Source organism: Cebus imitator, unplaced genomic scaffold (genome assembly GCF_001604975.1).
Source record: "Cebus imitator isolate Cc_AM_T3 unplaced genomic scaffold, Cebus_imitator-1.0 Scaffold6, whole genome shotgun sequence".
In the NCBI taxonomy this organism is placed as follows: Eukaryota; Metazoa; Chordata; class Mammalia; order Primates; family Cebidae; genus Cebus; species Cebus imitator.
This window is the reverse complement of record NW_016107321.1, coordinates 13822387-13838862: the sequence shown is the minus strand read 5'-3', so window position 1 is coordinate 13838862 and position 16476 is coordinate 13822387. Positions and strand designations below refer to the sequence as shown.

The following is a 16476-nucleotide window of genomic DNA, read 5'->3' as shown; positions in this document are numbered from 1 at the left end:
GTCAGTTGGGGGGAAATAGGGGAGGGACGGTGGGGGGTGGGGAGCTGGGGAGAGATAGCAAGGCGAGAAATGCCAGATGTAGGTGATGGGGAGGAAGGCAGCAAATCACACTGACACGTGTGTACCTATGCAACAATTTTGCATGTTCTTCACATGTACCCCAAAACCTAAAATGCAATAAAATAAATAAATGGGGGGAAAAAAAAGAATAAATTCCAGATGGACTGAGGGATTGAAAGTGAAAATACTGTGACTGGAAGGATGGGAAGGAGCCAGCCTTGTGTAGAGTGAGGGAGAGCATTCAGCCAGTGGGAATGGCTGTGGGGAAAGCCCTGAGGGAGGAAAGGGCGTGGTCTGTTCCGGGGACTGGAGGACACCAGGGGGACTGGAGGACACACACCAGGGCAACCGGAGCCCCGTGGGCCGGCAGGAGTGGGCTTTGAGGTAGAGAAGTGTGCAGGCGCCAGCTCTGTCGGGCGATTGCTATTTGTAGCCAAGAACCTGGATTTTATTTGAAGTTCCAAGGTCAGCTATTGAAGGGATCTTGACAAATAACATGATGCAAAAATCACCCGGTCTTCTGTGTGATGAAGGGACCGGGGTGCCTCAGTAGACACGGTGGATCCAGGAAGAAGACTGTGGAAGTAGCCCAGGGAAAGATGGCAGTAGCTTGGCCCAGCATGGGGTCAGTGAGGATGGAAAAGCGCAAAAAACAACATAAGCTTTGTTTGCTGATGTTTGCACGATCAGATGTTGGGGGTGAGAAAAGGGGAGGATTCAAGGGTGACATCCAGGGGTATTGGCTTGAGCAACTCAGTAGACTCCTTTGTTGAGGCAGAGATCGGGGGGTGATGGGTATGAGGTCTGAACTGTGTGGTGTGGCGTGTGGTGGAGTGTGGTAGTAAGAAGGAGTTTAGAGGCCTGTGAAATATGCAGGTAGACATCAAGTAAACAGTTGGAAAGAAAAAGTTACATTCCAGCTGTAAAATGGCCAAAGGGTTCAATAGAAACATCAAAAAAAAATATTAGCTAAATGAATATTCATCTTCACTAACAATCAAGTAAGTAAATCTACATTAAAACCGCTATTGGCTGGGTGCGGTGGCTCATGCCTGTAATCTCAGCACTTTGGGAGGCCAAGGTGAGCGAATCATGATGTCAAGAGTTCGAGACCAGCCTGGACAACATCGTGAAACCCCGGATCTACTAAAAATAAGAAAAATTACCGGGACATAGTGGCACGCACCTGTAATCCCAGCTACTCAGGAGGCTGAGGCAGGAGAATCACTTGAACCCGGGAGGCGGAGGGTGCAGTGAACCGAGATTACACTACTGCACTTGAGGCCAGGCAACAGAGTAAGACTCCATCTCAAAACCAAACCGAACCACCATCAGTTACCATTTTACTTGTCAAATTGACAAAATTGGATTCTTCAAAATAATTATGATACCAAACTTTGGGAAAGAGATTGAAATGGACTCCCACACACTGCTGGAAAGTGTACACTGAGGAAAACACATCTGGAAGAAGGGTAGAAATATGTATTAAGTGTTTTGCCATGCATATCCTTTGGCCAAATAAATTCGTTTTTAGTGTACCCTAAGGAAAATACGAATATATGAGAAAATAGATAATTTTAAATTAAATATACCTTCACATAGTTTATAACATTAAAAAATGGGGAGATAATAATAGGATATCAAGTTAACTATATTTTGAAGACTAATGATGTAAAAATGCTAGCTATATTGAGAGGGTAAGAGCTAAACTGTAAACTGTTCTGGTGTTATGATACCAATATTTAAAAGTACAATTATATATTTATGAAATATATATAACGTAATTTTTCATGTTTTCTCCAGTGAACATATTTTTATGTTATAAAGTAAAATTTTAACAAGAAAATGTGAATATTTCACTTTCCAAGAAATAAGGAAATGCAGCTTCAAAAGGAATACCACTTTCTTAACTATTAAATTATTTCTTAGTCTAAAAGTTACTTTATTTCTGAAGTAACTGATCTACTAGTAGTGTTTTGCAGGTGACACTTTATCCCTTTCAAAAAGCAATTTGGTGATACTATCAAGATCCCAAGGGCCGGACTTGGTGGCTCACACCTGGAATCCCAGCCCTTTGGGAGGCTGAAGCAAGGGGATCACTTCAGCCCAGGAGTGTGAGACCAACCTGGGCAACATAGCAAAACCCCATCTCCAAAAAAAAATAACAATAACAGAAAGAGAGCTCATTTAACCAAGTAACTACTCTCCTGAAAGTAGATTACTCATTAGCAATTAATTTTTAAAAAAGGAAAATCTATTTGTGTGTATTCTTTATAACCGTGGCCTTCCTCGTAAAAGTGAATATTTGGTAGTGTAAATATCCAGCCTGAATATTTTGGTACGTCTACCATATGCAGTTTCTATAAACTATACACGAGATTATTATAGAAGAAATTTTATAAAACTGGACAGCCCACCAGAAGCTAATCCTACAAATGATAATCATGTCTGCTTATGAGACTGGAAGGAAAATAGAAGAATTAGTAGAGTCATAGGGGTAAAATATTCTATTTCATCAAAATTCTGTAAAATTTTATATTATTTTATTGTTACTATTTATTTTGTGCCCTGCCTCATTTCAAAACATGTTTGATGTGATACTATTTTCTAGCGTTATAGAAATAGATACTAGTCATATCTTGTATTCTTATCAAAACAATGAATAAACGTAGTGAGTGAATATAAGGAGACTCATTATTAAACGCATCAGAATGTTTTGCCTTAACTTGAGGATGGAAGAATTTATGATCTGAGTGATTGCTCAAAGTTTCTTTGTTGTCATGTGGAAAACCTTGACCTTGATTTTCTCATTTAGGCGTCCCTATAGACTCAGCTTATTATAAGGATATGTAATTTGCATGTTATTTTATTTATTCAAATCCTTGAATTCCACAATAGTTGTTTAAAAAAATAGTCTCAGCTGGTACAGTGGCCCAGGAGTTCATGACCAGCCTAGACAACATTGCAAGACCCCCATCTCTACAGAAAATTCGAAAATTAGTCAGGCACGATGGCATGCATCTATAGTCCCAGCCTACTCAGTAGGCTGAGGTGAGAGTATTGCTTGAGCCCAGGATTTGAGGATCCAGTGAACTATGATTATGACACTGCACTCCAGCCTGGGATACAAAGCGAGACTATTTCTGAAAATAAATAAATAGAAAGATATCTTATTTCTCTAGTTCAACCTTCACTTGACTGGAGACATCCATGCCATCACAGCTGCCAATAACTTGCTGGCTGCCGCCATCGACACCAGGATTCTGCATGAAAACACGCAAACTGATAAGGTGAGAAGGATTCCTTGCTGGCCATTTTGGGTATTGTATCCTGGAATTCCTGGATACTTAAAGAGTTTGTGGAAAGAATTCCGGTGCCTGCAAACTCGGAAAGGTTATTCAATTCAATTTGGTGATTTTTCCGTATCCCTGTTTCCCAAGAAGAAGCAGCCATCCTTTGGTTAGATTCTCAAATGGGTTTATGAGCACTGCCAAGTTATTGAGAGAATTGTACTACGTTGTAAAAGCCAAATATTATCTGAGATGAGTCGTTAAAGACAGTAGGTAGACCAGTTCTCTTCATTTTGGCTGTAGGTACAATCTCTAGTCTGTTCTAAGGGGATTGGACAGATGCCGTTTTAAGAATAGTGTTATGGGGAGCTATATTGGATGTGCTGAAAAGATGTCAGAGACCCTTACTAGGCTTCTTGTGCATGTAGGTTATGAGTTAAACCACACCCCCAAAAGAGACCGCCCACCAGAAGCTAATCCCTCATAGACATGGGACATAGATAAAAGGGGTACTTTCTGGCGTGTTTTACAACAAGGGTCCTCATTTTCTAAAATTAAAGTAATTCTTTAGTGAGTCTTTGCAGCACAATCCAGATACATCTTCCTTTTGTAGTTGCAGCAATATAGATTAAGAAATATATTTATGCAAACTCTTTGCAATGTGTGTTATTTCAGATCTCGTCAGTTTTATGAAAATGACAGAATTTAAGCCTATGTTGTTTATATTAGCCCACACACTTTAATAGGGTCTTTTATCTAAATAGTTCAGTTATGAATGCAGTGAACTTTTTTCATGTACTGTGAATTGTCCAAGTTCATGGACAGTTAACTTTTGTGGGGTCTTATTTTTGTTTTGTGTTTTTAGGCTCTGTATAATCGGCTGGTTCCTTTAGTGAATGGTGTCAGAGAATTTTCAGAAATCCAGCTTGCTCGGCTAAAAGTAAGTTTCCAGATAGCAATTCTTTAAAAAGTGAATATCCTAGAAACACATCAGAAAGATTGTTAAAACCTGAAATTTTCAATTTGATTTGATTCTGGTTCTCTGATATCCTTTTGGGTATTAAACTCTATAGAGACAGAACACTGGAGCGGAGAGGGCACAGAGTTCAAAGCCTGAAACCTGGTTCCACATGAAAGAGCCAGGTGGACAAATTAATTAACATTTTTCAGTCTCAGTTTCTTTTTCTATGACATGAGTGTCCTGTTTTGCTAATTTATGAGTACCCTAGTCAACTGACAGATTAGCTGAGCACAGGGGCACATACCTATAGTTTGAACTACTCATGATTCTGACATGAGAGGTTTGCTTGAGCCAAGGAGTTTACGGTTATAGTGCACCATGATGGCACCTGTAAATAGTCACTGCACACCAGCCTGGGCAGCATAGCAAGGTCTCATCTCTTGAAAAAATTAACAAATTAGAATTTTTGGTGAGTCCTCTTTCTAAAGTGAAACATTTTTATGATATCTATCAAATTTCTAGGAAATTATAAGATAAACTTTGAAAACTCATCTATGGTTTTTTGTTTGTTTTGTTTTGTTTTTTGAGACAGAGTTTCACTCTTGCTGTCCCTGGCGTGCAGTGGCATGATCTCGGCTCACTGCAACCTCCGCCTTCCTGGTTCAAGCGATTCTCCTGTCTCAGCCTCCTAAGTAGCTGTGATTACAGGCACTTACCACCGTGCCTGGCTAATTTTTGTATTTTTAGTAGAGATGGGGTTTTACCATGTTGGCCAGGCTGGTCTCAAACTCCTGACCTCAGGTGATCCACCTGCCTCAATCTCCCGAAGTGTTGGGATTACAGGCGTGAGCTACTACATCCAGCCAAAAATTACTTTCTTAGGACGTTTTGTTTACACAAAATCAATAGGAAGATTTCTTGGCCTGGCATAGTGGCTCACACCTTTAATCCCAGCACTTAGCCAGGCGATGACAAGAGGATTGCTTGAGCCCAAGAGTTCATTACCAGCCCAAGCAATATAGCAAGACACCCATCTCTACAAAAAATTTAAAAATTGGCCAAACATTAAAAGTTTTAATGTTTTTTTTTTTCTCCTCCATGAATTAGGAATAATTTACTTTGAAATATAGAAATAAACTTAAATTACTGGTATTTATATTTGAAAAGAACTTATGAACTGGGCATCAGTTATATAGACAGGAGTTTATGTGTCTTCTGAGCAGGGTCCCTGGTGAAGCAGCCAGCAGCAGGCACAAGTTGTAGTTAGTTGTATGCTGTCAACCCAGGACATCTTCACATCAATCCGTTTCAGACTTTGTTACAAATTCCAAGTATCTTAAACTTATAGAAGAAATCTGGCCCTAGGCATTTGTCCGATTTGGCCTAACCTACAATTCATTCAGAGTTCAATTTAGTTTTTTTGTTTGTTTGTTTGTTTTTGTTTTGTTTTGTTTTTTGGGTGGGGTGGAGGCAGAGTCTTGCTCTGTTGCCCAGGCTAGAGTACAATGGCATGATCTCAGCTCCCTGCAACCTCCACTTCCCAGGTTCAAGCAGTTCTCCTGCCTCAGCCTCCCAAGTAGCTGGGGTTACAGGTGCTCTCCACCATGCCTGGCTAATTAAAAAAAAAAAATTTGTGTGTGTTTTTAGTAGAGATGGTGTTTCACCATGTTGGCCAGTGTGGTCTCGAACTCCTGACCTCAGGTGATCTGCCTGCCTCAACCTTCCAAAGTGCTGGGATTGCAGGTGTGAGCCACTGTGCTCGGCCCAGTTTTATTTTTTAAAAGGCTTTACTAATCACAGAGAAAAGTAAATTAGAGGGATATTTTTGGTGACCTTTTCTTCTCAAACTTCTCACATTTTTTCTTCTTAATCATTAGAAATTGGGAATAAATAAGACTGATCCAAGCACACTGACAGAAGAGGAAGTGAGTAAATTTGCCCGTCTCAGCATCGACCCGTCTACCATCACGTGGCAGAGAGGTGGGTGCTGGGGAGATGCCAGCAGGCTGATGGCCGAAGCTCTTAGATTAAATTCAGAAACTCACAGCTTGATCCTGTGCAGTGGTCTTCCCAGCCTGTGCTTCATATTCTCACCATTTATTTCAGTGATTTTATCTTACCACCCTCTTCTCTTAGCCTTGCCTCCAAACAAAATTTCTCTGTGGACTCAATCCCATCTACTCCTGTGTCTTCAAAATTTCCAAGGAAAATTACCTAATTTTCTCTTCAGTTTCTCTCATCTTTGGCCTCGTGTCTCTATATTAAGTAAAAACAAACAAACTGTAAAAAAAGTTTAAAAAAGACCACACCTCCCTGGCTTTGTCCTGCTCCTCCTCCACCCACCATCTCACCTTCTTGCGTTCACTTCCTTACCACTGGCTCTCGGTGTGTTTCCAGTGCTGGATTTTCCTCCATATCTGATATGTGCTTCCACCTGTTTACAATGCTTCCCTCCACTACTTCAAATGCAGGCAGATGGACTCCCCGTGAGCTCCCCACCACCTCGACTTCCCTGCTTCCCTCTCGGCTGTGATGTCCCCTTCCTTCTCCTACACTGGCCTCAGTCTTATAGCTCACTGTGGGATGGGACAGAGGGCAAGCACTAAATGGGAAGTCAGTATCCCTGAGTGTGTCTTTTCTCTGCCACTGATTCACTGTATGACCTTGAGCAAGTCACATGCATGCTGTTGGCATTGGAAATGGAGATGGTCACATACGCTGCACAGAAATACAGAAAGCACACTTCAAGCACCTTCTACGGCTGTAGAAATGTTCGATGGCATGGATTCCTGATCCTTCCTCGATTATTCTTCTCATACCTCTCCCCTCAGTTTACCACTTTATTCTCACATTTGGAGCATATTTATGAGATGTGCATTTTATAGCAGCTCCAGACTGATAGATTTCCTCGCTTCCGTTTCCATCTCCTAGTTCAGAGGGTTCACATTAACGGAGATACCCACTTGTGGTCAGAGGCCTCCAGTGGCTCCCACATCCTGGGTGATAGAGTGACCATCGCAGAGCTTGGCCTTCAGGACATCCGCAGTGGCTTCCCTCCCTAAGCTCCCTGCCTACTTTCTACCCAGGAGGGCCTACCTCCGTCCCGCTGCCAGCCCTGGCTGGGCCATCTCCATCCCGTCTCCTGCCTAGGCCACTCTTGCCCTCCAAGATGAGCCCAGGTCTTGCCCCTTCTGGGAGTTTCCTTCCTGGAAATCCACATACCCAGTCCATTAAGAGTTTAGTGTTTTCTCACAAACCATGAGGTGGAGAGAGAAACACCAGAGACTAAGTCTTGGCTCTGCCATTTATGAGCTGCACAACTTTGGACAGACGACTGATTCAGTTTCCTCATCTTTAAAATGGAATCATAATTCCAGCTTCCAAGCTGGGGTGCTTCACTGAAACACAAGCATCCTTTCCTGACCCAAAAGCTGTGCCCACACGATCAACGAAGTCACTTTGGCGATAGTTGTATCGAGTAGTGTTTTTTTTTTTTTCTTTCTTTTTTTGAGACATAGTCTTGCTCTGTCACCCAGGCTGGAGTGCGGTGGCACGATCTCAGCTCATTGCAACTTCCACCTCCTGGGTTCAAGTGATTCTTCTGCCTCAGCCTCCTGAGTAGCTGGGACTACTGGCGTACGCCAACACACCTGGCTAATTTTTGTATTTTTAGTAGAGATATGGTTTCACTATGTTGACCAGGCTGGTCTTGAACTCCTGACCGTGTGATCCACCCACTTCGGCCTCCCAAAATGCTGGGATTACAGGCGTGAGCCACAGTGCCCGGCCTGAGTAGGGTTTTTTGTTTGTTTGTTTTTGTATTTTTAGTGGAGATGGGATTTCATCATGTTGCCCAGGCTGGTCTCAAACTCCTGAGCTCAAGCGATCTGCCCGCCTTGGCCTCTCAAAGTGCTGGGATTATAGGCGTGAGCCACCACACCCAGCCTGCAAACTTTTAAGGATACATTTTTCATTTTGAAATAAGTAATAACATTATAGAGATTTTGGAAATGCCTCAAAAGAATTTCAAAAACCTTGCTATACTAATAAAACTACTATTCATAGATTTTTGTGTGCATCTAGTTTTTTGGTATAACTCTAGTTATAACTTAAGTGTATAGATTTTATATCCTATGCGTTTCATTTATGTCATAAGTATTTTATATTTTGTTGCCTCTTTGTTGTAATGGCCATTTAAAATACTCTAGAATATTCCTTTGTGGATGAACCACAGCTTATGTAAGCATGCCTCAGTTCTTGAAAGCACCAATAGCATTTGAAATAATGGACATGAATACTTTGAGCATTTTATTAAGGAGCCTACATATTTTCTCTGAATTTTTTTTAGAACTAGGAAGATTTATTATTAAAACATCATGATGTCCAAAATGTATTGTCATCTGTTTTTTTTCCAAGGCATTTGTGATTTTGTGTTATTCTTCAAAACTGTTTTGGAGGTTTACTGATGACAGAAAAATCACAAAGGTGGAAATTAGTGTGTTTTAGCCAAACATGTGGAGGTGCTAAAAGAGAGAGTTTTATGCCAGTTGGCATTCTTCTGTTTCTGCTTTGGGGCTCCAGCCTGAGCAGCCATCAGAAACAGGGCAAGGGCTTAGACATAGTTCTTGGAAGAGAAAGTCTACATCATCTTTTTACCTGAGGCTGGTATGCAATTGGTTTCTCTCTGTGGAGCTAGGAAGGATTAAAACATTCTGTGGTTGTGAATCACTTTTAATGGAAGTGACAATTTACAAAATTATTCCAAAAAAGAATTCAATTCTGTTATTGTTCAGGGCACTGAAGTAAAGAAAACTTTATTGCTGTGGACAAGGTACCTGGGTCAGAGGAATCTGGAATGACATTTGATAAGTCGTTTGGCTCTTATTGCCATGAATTAATATCAGAAATAGGACTCTTCATCAAAAGATGGAGAACAGTTACTAGTAGGGTTTTTGGCTTAAACCTCGAGCTAATGGAACCTTTGTGATGAGACTGGATCTTTATTTGATTTGACAACTAGAGCAGGACACTCGGGGTGCAGGGGGGTGGGAATGAACCCTTCTTGTCAGGCCATATGGATGCTGCGCCATTTAATGACCACCCCCTCCTTTCAGCCTGTGTACAAGTCTAATGATTGTTTCATCTTACACCTCATAAGTTTAAAGGCCTCATGTTCCTGGAACCAGAGTGGGACAAGGAACCCACAGACCTTTCCAGAAATGCTTAACATAAACAGAAGAAAATGTGGACGTAGAGCCATTTTGTTACAGAGCACAATTTTGCACAGGTGGGCAGGTTGGGGCCCCTCAATACATAGCCCAGGAGCCAGTAAGTGTCTATTATTTAACCATTTTTAGTTCTATCCTTCAGAGACCAAGAATTCCGTTTTGGATCACTAACATAGGGTTACTTTCTAGTATCTTTCTTGTGGCCTGGAATTTAACCTCCACATTTCTTTTTTCTTTCTTTTTTTGAGACAGAGTCTTGCTTTGTCACCAGGCTGGAGTGCATGGTGTGACCTCGGCTCACTGCACCCTCTGCCTCTTGAGTACAAGTGATTCTCCTGCCTCAGCCTCAGCCTCCCAAGTAGTTGGGATGACAGGCATGCGCCACCGCACTCAGCTAATTTTTTTATTTTTAGTAGAGATGGGGTTTCACCATCTTAGCCAGATGGTCTCAATCTCTCGACCTTGTGATCTTGTAGCCTCAACCTCCCAGACTCAAGCGATCCTTCCACCTCATTTTTTATTCTTTACTCCCACTGTTTCCCAGGGTGTTCTCAAATTCCCGGGCGATCCTCCCACCTTGGCCTCCCAAAGTGCTGGGATGACAGGTGTGTGCCACCATGCCCAATCAACAGCTGAAATTCAAATAAGCCAATGAGGAAAATGAAGAGGACTGGTGCCTGTTCTAATCACATTGACTTTTCCTCCCAATACTACTTTATTTGCTTTTGGTTTGTAAAATTGTGGTAAAATAGACATAACATAATATTTTCTATCCATTTGTCAGCACACAACTCATGGCATTAAATACATTCACAATGATTACACTACCATCACTATACCCAGAACCTTTTCATCATCCCCAACAAAAGCTCCTTATCCAGTGAATAATTACTCCCCTCTTCTGTTCCTGCCTATTCTAAGTACCTGATGTAAGTGGACTCATATAGTATTTGCCTTTCTGTATCTGGCTTATTTTACTCTGCACAGTGTTTTCAGCATCCATTCATGTATCAACACGACCTTCTTTTATAGCCGTATGATATGCCATTGCCTGTCTGTGCCACATTGTGTTTATCCATTCACCTGTTGGTCTCTCTCCTTTTGACTGTTTTGAATAGTGCTGTTCTGAACATGGGCGTACAGATATCTAAGTGTCTCCTTTCAGTTCTTTTGGGTAATACTGAAAAGGGAAGTTGCTGGGGTTTCTTTTTTTGTTTTTTCAGTCAGAGTCTCGCTGTGTCGCCTAGGCTGGAGTGTAGTGGCACGTTCTGGGCTCACTGCCCCAGGCTGGAGTGTAGTGGCACGTTCTTGGCTCACTGCAACCTCTGCCTCCCGGTTCAAGCGATTCTCCTGTTTCAACCTCCAGAGTAGCTGGGATTGCAGGCAGGTGCCACCATACGCAGCTGATTTTTTATTTTTAGTAGAGACAGGGTTTCACCATGTTGGTCAGGCCGGTCTTGAACTCATGACCTTGTGATCAACCCACCTTGACCTCCCAAAAAAAGCCTCTAAAAAAAGGCTGGGATTACAGGCCTGAACCACAACGTCCAACCTGCTGGTTGTTTTATGTTCCACCTTTTGAGAAAACTGGATTGGCTTCTGTGACTTGGGTTTCATCATAACACCCCTTATCTTCCTGTGGCACTTATCACTAGTGGTTGCTTTCTCTTTCTTTCTTTCTTTTATTTTTTTTTAGATAGAGTCTCATTCTGTCTCCCAGGCTGGAGTGCAGTGGCGTGATCTCAGTTCACTGCAACCTCCACCTCCAAGTTCAAGCAACTCTCCTGCCTCAGCCTACTGTGTAGCTGGGATCACAGGAGCCCGCCACCATGCCTGGCTAATTTTTGCATTTTTAGTAGAGACGGGTTTCACCATGTTGGCCGGGCTTGTCTTGACTCCTGACCTCAAGTGATCCCCCACCTCGGCCTCCCACAGTGCTGGGATTACAGGCGTGAGCCACCATGCCCTGCCGCTAGTGGATGTTGTTTTGTTTATTTGATTCTTTCTCTGTGTCTACGCACTAGGCGGTCAGCTTGGGGGAGCCTGGCCTTGTCTCTTTTACCCTCTGCAACTTCCCGAGCATCAGAACAATGTCAGACATACACCAGGTGGTGGGTCCATATTTGCTGACTGAAGAACTAATCCGTTCTCTTTCAGTATTGGATACCAACGACCGATTTCTACGAAAAATAACCATCGGGCAGGGAAACACAGAGAAGGGCTATTCCCGGCAGGTAGGTGGTGCCTTCTTACTGGGATTGGCTGTGTTCTTATGTCCGTTTCCACTGGCCCGGGAGCTCACTCTTTGCCTTTCTCTTCTCATCCCCAACCTGTTGTGGCCAGTGGTTCTCCCACTGTTTCATGCTCTCAGCAGGGCTGGGAGAGGATCAGAAGACACGGAGGCTCCAGTGTCTTTTTACCAGCTTTTCCATGTATGTTAATTTCATTTTTTTTTTTCATGTATATTTCAAATTGTGTTTCTAGAAAGAGCTGCTCAGGGTGTTCCTTGAATATAAATTCTTACTTGTTTTATTGGGAACCCACCCAGGTAATACTACATCTGCATAACTGATAAAAGAAAATCTCAGACACATTACTCAAATTTTACGTATCAAAGAACAAACACCTAATTATTAGACTTTATAGCATGAGGAGTTTTTTGTTTTTTTTTTTTTAAAGCATAGTGGCTTATTACTCATACAGAGAATGCAGAAGAAAAATTATGATGTCTGTCTTCACTGTAATAGATTTTTCATGTGTGTCAATGGCACTTAGGGAATACAAATTAATTTCATGATTTTTCGTCCAGGCACAGTGGGCTTCTAAATTGTGTTGTGTTGTTTTTTCTTTTTTTTTTTTGAATTGGTTATAAACTTTACATTTTAGAACAGTTTTAGATTTATGTCCTTTATGTTGTCTTTATTAGTGAAAGAAGAGTCACTTGTACTGTAATAACCAATCCTTATACCAGATAGACTTGTGACTTTTTGAAATGTCTAGAATTAAAAAGTGAGTAAATACAGGCATTGCCTTAGGAAGAGAAACTAAGTTCATGGACCTCCTCTCCTACCAGTCCTGGAACTTACACATACACACACAGAGATTTCCGGTATCCATGCTAGCAAACTGCAATCATTGCCATGAAGTTTTAGAAATTTCTGAAAAATAGGAAGATGGAATTAGATTGATGGAGAAAAGGACAGCCCACACTATAGTGGGCTTAGATCGTTAACAAGCATTCTTGCTTTTCATGTTCCTCAGCCTCTCCTGCTGAAGTGGGAGTTTTATAAGAAAAGAGGTTATTCCCTTTTTTATTTATTGCTGTATTCCCTATGCTCAGAACAGAACTTTGTTACATATAGTAGTAGGTGTTAAGTAAATGTCTGTCCAACAAATGAGTAGAATAATTAAGACAGTTTATGGATACAGAAGTAAAATGCCAACATGGAAGGATATTCACGAGTAGCCATAAAACTGCAGACTGAAACAATCAAGTATCATTTACCTAGGAGTTTATCAAGTAAAAACAGTAGATACTAAATGCTAGTAAGGATGCAAGGAAATGGGGACATGGGAGTAGAAATCCTTTTTTGATGAGTTTGTTATTACTAAAATTTGAAATGACCCAACCATTACAACTTTCGTACTAAAAGTATTTTAATAAAAAGAAGAAGAAGATGTGTTAGATGCAGAAAAAATTCTATGTATTAGGATATCTGTTGTGGCATTATTTACTGTGGTGAGAATTTGAAACAATCCAAATGTCCAACAGTAGGGATAGTTGCCTATATTTGGTTTGTCATTTTGTATCATGGGAGAGTTGAAATTAATCAATGTGTGTATAGGTGTCGTGAGGAGAGTAGAGAGCTCTCATACCCATTGGAAAGGTTTTAAAAGCCATTTAAAAAATGTGAAGTAAAATACTGACATTGTAAACGTGTTGATGTTAAGAAAAACCCAGTGTGCTTACTTACAGTCTAGGCACTTATAGCCTATTTATGTACATAAGTGCCTAGAATGAAAAGTAGAAAGATGTGCAGAGCATTGTTGCCTGTGGAAAGAGGATTGGGAATGAAAGCGAGTATTGAAAAGGCCCTTTCTCTGCATATTTTTGTGCTGGTTAGGCACTGGAAAGATGGAAGATTCACAGTGGCCTTCATTTAAGTGCCTACCCTGTGCATTGTATTAACATTTCCATTATATACATTAGCACATTTCATTTGTAAAGCTGATTTACAAATGAGGAAATTGGGATGCTATGTTAAAAATCTTGCCCAAGGCTATATCTTGTATTGCTTTGTGCATAGATATTTTTAAGTAAAAAGGGATTATAGTGTATTTAAGAGTTTTAACTGCTTCTTATTTATCTTAAGACTGTAGTGAAGACAGCTTTTTAGGTCAATAAAGGTAGATCTGTAGCATCAGTTTTAATGGCTACGTCATGTCTCATAGAGGTACTGTAATGGATTCAACCAGTTCCCTGTTGATGAACGTGTAGATTGCAGATTGGGGCTATCACAAGTAAGCTGTAGTAAGTATACACACATTTTTGTGTGTGTACTTGTTGGCAATACCCTTAGGATATTATTCCAGAGGTATGATTACAGAGTCAGAGGATACAGTTTTTGAATGTTGACATATATTTTGACAGTACCTTCCAGGAAATTCATATCAATTCACATCTTAGCCAACAGCCCACGTTAGCCTTTGTTTAAATTTGTGCTAAATCCCTCATTTGTCCTATTGTGATTGTTATGCATTGCATGCCTATATCAGAATATTTCATGTGATCCGTAAATATATATACCCACTATATACCTACGAAATGAAAAAGTAAATGCTAAATCAATAAACCTGTGATAAGCTGATAAAAATAAAAGTTTTATTTGCACCTTTATATGATTTTGAAAAATTTTATTTGCAAAACAAAATGAGCAGCCTTCCACTATGCACATCATTTAGTCATTAAAGTGAATAAATGATATTTCACTTGACCCAATTGGTTTCATGTTTTGATGCTCCAGATGTGGAACTTTGTAATTGTAACAATTACAAATGAAGATCTTGAATATGGATTATATATTCTTATTTACACAGCTAATATTTCAAGAATATGTCTAATCTCATGTTTTGTATTGAGAAAAATCTCAATATTTTTTAGTCATTTTCTCATATGCACTGCTTATACTGGAATGGTAGTATAGAGAACCCTAAATTTCATATAATGAAAAACGACTTATGTTTGAAATGAGTTATATTGAGAATGCCATAATTGAATATAGTTGTATATGACTTCCAGGTAATATTTTTCACTAAGTCAGTGCCTAATGCAATCTCAACCAGGAAGTAGCCAGAAAGCTCCTCATTTCCTTCATTTCCTTACTTGTCAGTGATGGAAATGGAGAATAAGATGTCTCATAAGGTGACCCCACCAGGGCACAGCCATTCTTTCTCTGCGTAAGCTTGACCTTGTCTGGCTCACACTCCCTTTGGAAAGAAGAGAACTAAGCTGGGATGTAATGAAGTGGTTCTGTCCAGAGAAATGTTCCTAGTGGCTGAATTATGAGGAGGAGGAAGTACACAGTCCTGTGTCCCTTTGATTTCATGTTGGACTTTGTACAATTATGGAGCCAGAGCCAAGAGATGGGAACAGGAAGTCTTAGGAACTTTTTGCAAAAAGTCTCTGCTCTCTAAGCTTTCACTACTGAAAGCTTCAAGATCTGATGTGGCCATACCCTCCCAGGCAGCTGAAAATTCAGTCTGTGTCACCAGTTGACTGGAGTGTCCTCCCTGCTGTGTTGAGATCCAGATCTGGGATCGTAGACTCACATGCAGGAAGCCAGCATCTTTCATTGTCCCTCATCTCTGTGCCAGACAGACAAATGCAGACTCCTTGACAGACCGATTACTGACAGGGAAGGAGGTCCACAGGCTGGTCATTAATTGATTCAATGTGTATTGCATGCCTGCTGGGTTTCATGCTCCATGCTCTGAATTCAGAAGTGAACCTGCCGAATACAGTCCCTGCCTTCATGGCACTTATGGTCCAGTGGTAGAGACACACCCTAGACAGATAATGACATTAGTAATCAATTAAGCCTGAGACATGCTACAACAGCAAACCATGTGGTGGCACTGTGGGCGGGTGTGACGGGGGCCTAACCCAGCCCACCCTTTGCTGACACAGAGAATGGCAAAGAGTATGTTCCCCCTGGGACACCACCCAGGGAGCACCAGGCACAAACCTGCATAGTCTAGACATGCAGAAAAGTGATGGGATTGCATTCATGGCCTTTTGAGGATAGATTCCCTGGGCCTGCAGGTGCTTCATGGCTGAAATCCAGCTCCTTGTGGGAACGGGCATCCCAGTGGTGCTGCCACTGACTACTACCTGTGCTTGGGCTGGTTCAGGCGCAGTTTGACATCGCGGTGGCCAGTGAGATCATGGCGGTGCTGGCCCTGACGGACAGCCTCGCAGACATGAAGGCCCGGCTGGGAAGGATGGTGGTGGCCAGTGACACAAGCGGACAGCCTGTGACAGCAGATGATTTGGTGAGTGTTTCCAACCCAGAAGCTCCAGGGAGTGGGTTGTCCTTGTTCTTTGTTACCGGAAGAAAGGTTTTCTTCCTTTTATCAGCGGGTGTCATGAGGATCCAGAAGTTTCCACACACACATTTCTTCCCTCACAAGCACATCTGACCGCTTCCTAGTGTTCTCATAGTCATATGTGATGTGTTTACACCTGGCTGCACCAAAACATGTGAAATTGATTTCAGGAGCTTTCCACCATCCTTGCTAATCCTGATCTCTGCTTCTGTCTGGGCTGGGAAGGGGTCATCCCCTTACAGTCACTTGGTAGCTTTTTAAAAATATGCCACTGGCCAGGCTCACTGGCTCCCGCCTGTAATCCCAGCACTTTGGGAGGCCGAGGTGGGTG

At 41.5% G+C, this 16476-nt stretch overlaps 1 protein-coding gene across 1 annotated transcript in view; it reads left to right on the top strand.

The window, feature by feature from the left end:
* MTHFD1L (methylenetetrahydrofolate dehydrogenase (NADP+ dependent) 1 like) overlaps positions 1-16476 on the top strand; it is a 207573-nt gene that overhangs the window by 53800 nt on the left and 137297 nt on the right. Inside the window, exons 8-12 of the mRNA XM_017539199.2 lie at positions 3243-3350; positions 4216-4290; positions 6189-6291; positions 11697-11773; positions 15951-16091. Of these exons, the coding sequence (XP_017394688.1) occupies positions 3243-3350; positions 4216-4290; positions 6189-6291; positions 11697-11773; positions 15951-16091 (504 nt within the window). The remainder of the gene's footprint in view (positions 1-3242; positions 3351-4215; positions 4291-6188; positions 6292-11696; positions 11774-15950; positions 16092-16476) is intronic.